Here is a 9,224-nt window from a genome sequence, read left to right on the forward strand (position 1 = left end):
TGGTCCAATTGCACGTGTACTGTTGTGATATTAAAACCCTTCAGAGGGATGCCATGAAGGAAAAAGGAGAATTGAATTCTTCTCAGGAGACAAAAGCTCAATCAACATATCTAATTCTCTTTCTTGAGGTCAAGATTTATTTGAATTTCTTAGGAGTGGCTGGTGGTCTTCCCTGGTAGGCAATCAGAAAGAGCAAGACGGGGGAATGGAGATAAGCTATTTGAGGAAGAATTATGTACAAGCATTCTTCAAGGTCAGCTTGGAGCAGGAAAATGTGTCCCATGAGAATTCTCACCAAAATGCTCTCACTGCAGAAGACTTTAACGATCAGATAGACAAGCTGGTCTGTTCTGAAGTCCTTCCTCATTGTTCTGAGTGGTTTTTAAATGGCTCCACAAACAAAGTGAGCAATGGAACCAAACGGAGCATATGCAGAGACTTCTTGCAAAGACCCAATTTGCCAGTGTCGGTGACCAATCTCACCCTTAATATAATGATGACATATCACTGGTACCCCAGGTCTCCCACCAGCCATGTGGTGGGAGATGAGCCCCTTTTTGTCACGGAGGGAGTAGCTATTTATTCTCACTGCACATGACATATTCTTTTTTTTTTTGGCTGTGCCACGTGGCTTGTGAGATCTTAGTTCCCCGACCAGGGATCAAACCCACACCCTCGGCAGTGAAAATGCAGAGTCCTAACTACTGGACCACCAGGGAATTTCCGACATATTCTAGATTTGGATTTTCTTTCTTTTGCCATCGTCACTCTCAGCACCACCATCCTTGAATCCCTTATATATTCCACAAAAATGGAATGTACTTTCCAACCAAGGAAGTTACCTTACTTACCTTACTGGTAGCAGTGAGACAGTAGGCTGATGCCCATGGAATTCAGTGACCTTACCATCTGCTTCATCACCTAGGATCAGTTGGCTTTGTAAGACATCAGTATGATCTATTGAAACTGTAGCACCATTTCAAACTGGGAAACATCTACAGAGGCTGAGGTGCTTTCCTGCAAAAACCATCTGTTTCTTCCAAAGCAAAAAAAAATTCAACTAATAACATACATGAAGGTGAAGTGCTCGCAATAGCACTGAATAATCCACACACAATGTTGCTGTTCAACACCGCAAGCTAGGCTTTATTGACTTAGAGGTTTTAGAACCTAGTGAGCACAAGATTTTCTGCTGGAACTTCTGCTTTCTAAGAGGGGTTCTCTTTTTGCCTAGCTAGACCATAAGGGTGTAATAGTCCACTGGTAATGGCCACAGACAGAACTCTCTAGAACTCGGTTTTGTTTTTGTGGTTTTGATCCTCAGTCAACTGACCAAAGGCCACTCCCCATAGAAAACTGTCAATTAAAACTCTCAGGTGGTAAATGGAGCTGCAGAGGTGAAATGAAAACAACAGGAAGGAAGAAAAAGGCAAGAGTGATAACTGGGGGAGAATGCAGTTCCCGGGGCAGCTGGCATAGTAGAAAGAGCCCACGTGCACGTATATTGGCAAAATCCAACCTGGACTCCCTGTTCATCTGCTGTGTCCTAAGCCCCAGTTAACTTTTGTATTAACCTCTCAGAGCGCAAGTCCCTACGAGAATCCTGCAAAATGAATGTCCAGAATCTGTGTCTGGTGCTGAGAGTTGTGTGGGCAGGGGGAAACCAAGCGCCATTCCTCCAACAGCACCCCTCCTTAAACCCTCTCCATTCCCTGGGACTTCTGTGTAGCTCCATCCTTCTCAGACTTCCGTTTGCCATGTGTAACTTGCCAAAAGCACATGCTATTGAATTCTGTGCAAGTAGTAGGGGTTTTGTCGCCCAAGATGGCAATCGAGTGGCCTTTTTTTTTCAATAAGTCAATGATCAATTCATTAGAGAGAACACAATTGCCACTCCATAAATTCCAACTGCCTAAGGGGTATGGAGTTTGCCATCATCATCATTAGGTGAGGAGGGAGGGCTGCCATGTATAATCACAGTACAGGTAGGTACCAGTCACCCACTCTGTGGGGCAGGAGTGAGACAGGTATGTGTGATGCAACTCAGGACACTGATTAGATTTAATTCTGAGGCTGGACTTGGGGACAGGTGGTGTCATATGGTCTAGAGTTCCCATCATGAGAGCTCAGTTGTTCCGGATGGTATTTTTCAATCCAGGGTATGTAGTTAATGATTCTGGTATAGATGCCAACATCGGCTCTCAAAACACATCCCTCTGCAAAAGTCAGGATTCCTTGAAGTACCCCATCGCACATGGCAGGGGCAGCTGTGACTTCCTGCCAGGAAAAAGGAAACCGGGTTATTTTTCTGGCAAAGGGCACAATAAAATGGGAAAATTAAGGCATTGAGAGTACATTACCTTGCAGGGCAGCCTCCTTCCTGGCACGATGCCCACGCACATCATACTATCTCTGATGTAGGTTTTATAGGCTTTGCGCCACTCAGTCTCGGAGATTACAGAGATATTGACATTCTGCAGTGAGTCGGGGTCCTTGTCTAGAGGAAAGAAAGAAATAGAACTTTAAGTGTTACGAGATACCAAACTTTCTTGTTTCCTTTCCCTCTTTTTCAACATATTTCATCTCCTGGTAGAAAGGAAGAGTTCAAACACTGAGAGAAATCACAACTATGACCACTACGACCATAGGAAATGATCAGATTAACAATTTCTCATGATACAAAGTGTCTATCTGCTTATAAAAGAGATTAAATTCTTGGAAGTTAGATGTAAATATAAGACATTTCTGCAATGAAATGAAATAAATTACTTAAAATTTTTCTGGCAATTCAGACATTTAAAAAGTGTCTGTTGAGTTGGAATTTTATTCATTCAATTTTATTTTACTTTTTGAGCTCCCATGTTTTTTATTTGTCCCATATTTTACATTAATCACTGTCTCCTTTCTAATTTTTTAAATTGAAATATATTGACAAGAAACACTATAAATTTAAGGTATATAGCATATTGATTTGACACATTTGAATATTGTAATATGATTGCCATTGGGGCAATAGTTCACCTCTACCACCTCACATAATTATCATTTCTTTTTCGTGGTGGGAAAAATTAAGATCTAGTCCCTCAGCAAGTTTGATTGTAATACAATATAGCTAGCTATATTCACTATACTGTGTATTAGATTTCCAGAACTTATTTATCTACTAGTTGCAAGTTTGTACCCTTAAACAAGGTCACTCCTATTCTGAGAGTTTGAAGGAATTTAGTGAGCTCTAAGCCTAATTTTTCATTTAAAATCACTCAAAAAGTGGTTTTCTTAAACCCATAAAACTAGGATTTGAAACTAAGTCTCCTCATTCCTAATTCAAGTTATTTCCTTTATATCAGTGGTTCACACGTACTATGAACTGTGCAGACCCATAACAAAATTTTTCCAATCTGCAACAAAATGAGAAAAACAAGAGCAAAGTAGTATCTCCACACAGGTTAGTTTTCTTGCCAAAGATTCTTCTTTAGGAGGAAGTATTTTAGTTTAAGATTTTGTTTTTTTTAATGGGTGTGTGTTTGAGTGTCTTTATTTGAAAATAATATATTAGTTCTTTAAAAGAAAATGATTGAGATTCTTTGCCTTATTTTCCAGCCCAGCAATAATTGTATAGCTCAACATTTCTTTTGGGAATGTTTTTTTTGGAAATGCTTACTTAACTACTTCATGAGCCAGATCAAAATAAACTGCATTTTTTTGTAAGTTACATCTCTTTTTGACTCAAGTGACATACCCAGATGAATCAAACATACTGCTTAACAGAAGGACATTTGCCTATTTCCAAAACTCAAATTGTCTCTCAAAGGACAAGGAAATTCTACTTTTTTTTTTTTATTGGAGTATAGTTGACTTACAATGTCGTGTTACTTTCTGCTGTACAGAAAAGTGAATCAATTACATATACAAATACTTTTTTAGGTTACTTTCCCATATAGGTCATTGCAGAGTATTGAGTAGAGTTCCCTGTGCTATACAGTAGGTCCTTATTAGTTATCTATTTTATATATAATAGTGTGTATATGTCAATCCCAATCTCCCAGTTTATCCCTTTCCCCCTTCCCCCTCCCCCGACCCCTGGTAACCATAAGATTGTTTTCTACATCTGTGATTCTATTTCTGTTTTGTAAATAAGTTCATTTGTACCATTTTTTTAGGTTCCACATATAAGCGATATCATATATTTGTCCTTCTCTGTCCGACTTACTTCGCTCAGTATGACAATCTCTAGGTCCATCCATGTTGCTGCAAATGGCATTATTTACTTCTACTTTATGGCTGAGTAATATTCCATTGTATATATGTACCACATCTTCTTTATCCTTTCCTCTGTCAATGGACATTTAGGTTGCTTCCATGTCCTGGCTATTGTAAATAGTGCTGCAATGAACATTGGTGTGCATGTATCTTTTTGAATTATGTTTTTTTTCTGGGTATATGCCCAGGAGTGGGATTGCTGGATCATATGGTAGCTCTATTTTTAGTTTTTTTAAGGAACCTCCATACTGTTCTTCATAGTGGCTGTACCAATTTACATTCCCATCAACAGTGTAGAAGGGTTCCCTTTTCTCCACACCCTCTCCAGCCTTTATTGTTTGTAGATTCTTTGATGATGGCTATTCTGACCAGTGTGAGGTGATACCTCATCGTAGTTTTGATTTGTATTTCTCTAATAATTAGTGACGTTGAGCATCTTTTCATATGCTTTTTGGCCATCTGTATGTCTTCTTCGGAGAAATGTCTATTTAGATCTTCCACCCATTTTTTGATTGGGTTGTTTGTTTTTATGTTATTGAGCTGCATGAGTTGTTTGTATATTTTGGAGATTATTTCCTCGTCAGTCGCTTCGTTTGCAAATATTTTCTCCCATTCTGAGAGAATGTCTTTTTGTTTTGTTTATGGTTTCCTTTGCTGTGCAAAAGCTTTTAAATTTAATTAGGCCCCATGTGTTTATTTTTGTTTTTATTTGCATTACTCTAGGAGGTAGATCAAAAAAGATCTTGCTTCGATTTATGTCATAGAGTGTTCTGCCTGTGTTTTCCTCTAAGAGATTTATAGTATCTGGCCTTACATTTAGGTCTTTAATCCATTTTAAGTTTATTTTTGTGTATGGTGTTAGGGAGTGTTCTAATTTCATTCTTTCACATGTAGCTGTCCGGTTTTCCCAGCACCACTTATTGAAGAGATTGTCTTTTCTCCGTTGTATATTCTTGCCTCCTTTGTCATAAATTAGTTGACCATAGGTGTGTGGGTTTATCTCTGGACTTTCTATCCTGTTCCATTGATCTATATTTCTGTTTTTGTGCCAGTACCATACTTTTTTTGATGACTGTAGCTTTGTAGTGTAGTCTGAAGTCAGGGATCCTGATTCCTCCAGCTCCGTTTTTCTTGTTTTAGAGGATGTTATACTGGGTGATATAAACCAGAAACAGAAAGACAAATACTATCTCACTTAAATGTGAAATCTAAAAAAGCCAAATGCATAGAAACAGACAGTAGAATGCTGGTTACCAAGGACTAGGGGGTGGAGGATATAGGGGTATGTTGATCAAAGGGTACAAACTTTCAGTTGTAAGATGAGTAAGTTCTGGAGGTTCAATGTACAGCATGGTGACTAGAGTTAATATTGCTGTATGGTGTACTTGAAATTTTCTAAGAGAATAGATCTTTTTTTTTTAACATCTTTATTGGAGTATAATTGCTTTACAATGGTGTGTTAGTTTCTGCTTTATAACAAAGTGAATCAGTTATACATGTACCTATGTTCCCATATCTCTTCCCTCTTGCATCTCCCTCCCTCCCACCCTCCCTATCCCACCCCTCTAGGTGGTCACATAGCACCGAGCTGATCTCCCTATGCTATGTGGCTGCTTCCCACTAGCTATCTATTTTACATTTGGTAGTGTATATATGTCCATGCCACTCTCTCACTCTGTCCCAGCTTACGCTCCCCCCTCCCCGTGTCCTCAAGTCCATTCTCTAGTAGGTCTGCATCTTTATTCCCGTCTTGCCCCTAGGTTCTTCATGACCTTTTTTTTTTTTTTTTTAGATTCCATATATATGTGTTAACATACGGTATTTGTTTTTCTCTTTCTGACTTACTTCACTCTGTATGACAGACTCTAGGTCCATCCACCTCACTACAAATAACTCAATTTCGTTTCTTTTTATGGCTGAGTAATATTCCATTGTATATATGTGCCACATCTTCTTTATCCATTCATCTGTCGATGAACACTTAGGTTGCTTCCACGTCCTGACTATTGTAAATAGAGCTGCAATGAACATTGTGGTACGTGACTCTTTTTGAATTATGGTTTTCTCAGGGTATATGCCCAGTAGTGGGATTGCTGGGTCGTATGGTAGTTCTATTTTTAGATTTTTAAGGAACCTCCATACTGTTCTCCATAGTGGCTGTATCAATTTACATTCCCACCAACAGTGCAAGAGGGTTCCCTTTTCTCCACACCCTCTCCAGCATTTATTGTTTGTAGATTTTTTGATGATGGCCATTCTGACTGGTGTGAGATGATATAAGAGAATAGATCTTAAGTGCTCTCACCACACACACACACACGCAAGGTGAATATGTGAGGTGGTGGATAATTAGCTTGATTGGGGCTATCATTTTACAATGTATCAATATATGCATATCAAAACATGAATTTTTACACCTTAAAAATGTACAGTGCTTATCTGTCAATTATACCTCACTAAAGCTGGGAAAAAAAGAATTTCTACTTTTGTGATATATTCAAGAAAATGTATCCCAAGATCTGAAGGTATTTATCAAAAAGTAGTTTTAAAAGGTTTGAGTAATGGCAGCATTGTTAGGATAGGTGTGTAGCCACCTCTTGGCTTCTGTAAAAGAAAGTGGAAGTGGATGGAAAAAATGTAATCTGATAAGCTTGTTAAAAATTAATCTCCTTTCCATACTATGATGTCTAGTGTATGCTGTATATTAAATATATTCAGACTTACTCATGAGTAAAAATGTATTAATTCTTCCTAAGGGACTCTATCATAGTTTTTTCTTATTGTTACTCACCTCCCCCCACCTCCAGTACTCACTGCCATCTTGATTAATAGCTAGAGACAGTTGATTAGGATTTGCATGAAAAATATGGAATGGGATAGTGGGAAGAGGGAAGACAGACACAAAACTTAGAAAAGAGAAGGCTGTCTTCATTTGCTCAAAGTTTTTTCATGTAGTCTGAAACACGTGACATAGAAGAAAGCTTAGGTAGAACATGAAATTCAGTAGTTTTGAATTATATACGGAAGACTTCCACTGAAAAAAATGATAGTCGTTTTCCAACTTCCTGAAGAAGTGAGTGAGTGTTCATTTTCAGAATGTTACCAGTTAAAAATACTTGAGAAATATTTTCTTAAACTTTTGTTGATCTGTATCACAATTTTGCATATGGAAGTTCTGCATGATTTAGCACAATATTATGTATTTATCTTACGTTTAACACATAAACATTATTTCATGCTATTTCAAGGCTTTAAGTTTCTTTATTGCCTGAAATGGTTGGAAACCATCTGATACAGTTTGTGCCATATTTCAGAATTCAGAAAATTAAGGCTCCAAATGTAAAGTGACCGACCAGCTGTCATACAGCAAATTAAGACCAGAATACAAATGTCCTGTTTCCACTAACACCACGTCTATCAGATATGAAAGCAAAGATGTAGAAAGATACAGTGGGAAACAAAAGATTGCAGGACTTCTGCAGTGAGGCTCTAGGGAAGGGAAAGGAGATGAAAGGATGAATGAAAAGGTTAGAAGAGAGCTCAAGGTTAGAAGAAGCCAAGAGTGGAGGCGGGAGAGATGCATGTCTGGTTCTGAGAGCTACTCACAGAGATCACACACATTGTAGGTCCAGGTGGAGACAGTGCACATGGTGTCTTCAGTGGCAGGTTCTTTGGCCAGGCTGGCCAGTTTCACATAGCCATTGAGTTCTATGTGGGTTTGCAGCTTGATTAACATGAAGTTATGCTCAATAGAAGTGATGGAGAATTGTGGATGATGGATCATCTTCTCATAACCAACCACTTGTATGCTTTTCTTCTTTTAGATTTGATGGTTTTGTAACCCCCAGTATTAACTGAAGCTTCCTGGAGCAATAGGGATATTCATGAGAGGACTTAACAGACATGGCTTATCCATCCTTATGGGCCTTTATTAGCTCCTCCCCAAAGCCTTTTCTCTACTACTGAACATCCCCAGAAGGCCTCTCTAATCCTATTTAATTGGGTGGATCCCAGGCAGGATTCTGGTCTGTACCCAACCTGAGAACCCAAAATGTAGGTTGATGTTGGGGGCTTATTACTCACAGTAAGTTACAGTGTGCAGCTGTGATCACCCAAAGCGGGTGGATCAGGCCTCCAACACAAGGCAAGTAATCAGATTTCAAGTAGATCATGTAGGGGGGAGTGATGACATCTTTGTAATCTGGGTCAAAGGTCAAAGCAACTGGAGAGAGAAACAGAGACCGGAAATGCTGAGATTGTTTTTCAGGTATCATTAGAGAAAACAAAGGAAGCTAACTCGATAGACTCAAGTTCCCCCACCCTTCTCTCCAGTACCTTTATCTGTAAGTTGAATTTGTAAACTGAATTTCTTTGTTCTAAAACAAGAAAAAATGATAGAAACATATCTATTTCAAAAGATAAAAGGTGTTTTCTCTTTTAGTTGTCCATAAGCATTCTTCAAAGTAAAATACAACCTTCCTTAAATACCTTCCATGATTCAGTGGACATATGTTAAATCAACTCATTTTTCTACCATTTTTAGAATGCTTTGACCAATCTTAACCCTTTCTCCTGACAATGCTAGGCTGAGTGATATATGTCATTTAAAGAACAGAGCAAATGCTAACTGAGTCTGAGAGGGAGGAAATCATTCATTCATTCAACAAGTAAATATTAAGCATCTAGTGTGTGTCAGGCTCTAAGGGCTTGTGCTACATAGTAAACAAAACAGAGAAATATTTCTGCACTCATACATTCTAATGAGTGGAGACATTCAATAATAATAAATACAGGGACTTCCCTGGTGGCGCAGTCATTAAGAATCTGCCTGCCAGTGCAGGGGACACGGGTTCATACCCCAATCTGGGAAGATCCCACATGCCGGGAGCAAAAAAGCCCGTGTGCCACAACTACTGAGCCTGCACTCTAGAGCCTGCAAACCACAACTACTAAAGCCAGCACGC

The 9,224-nt window shown here is 38.8% G+C and overlaps 1 protein-coding gene across 1 annotated transcript; it reads right to left on the reverse strand.

The window, feature by feature from the left end:
- Window positions 1–602: 602 nt before the first annotated feature.
- Window positions 603–9,224, reverse strand: LOC309666351 (putative inactive serine protease 58). The gene is given in 6 exon segments (XM_082473705.1): window positions 603–2,147; window positions 2,149–2,277; window positions 2,361–2,497; window positions 7,867–8,074; window positions 8,076–8,124; window positions 8,344–9,224. Coding segments are annotated over 6 exon segments (735 nt in total). The 5' UTR covers window positions 8,535–9,224; the 3' UTR covers window positions 603–2,126.

This window comes from Balaenoptera physalus (assembly GCF_965194825.1).
Source record: "Balaenoptera physalus genome assembly, chromosome: 8".
Classification (NCBI taxonomy): Eukaryota; Metazoa; Chordata; class Mammalia; order Artiodactyla; family Balaenopteridae; genus Balaenoptera; species Balaenoptera physalus.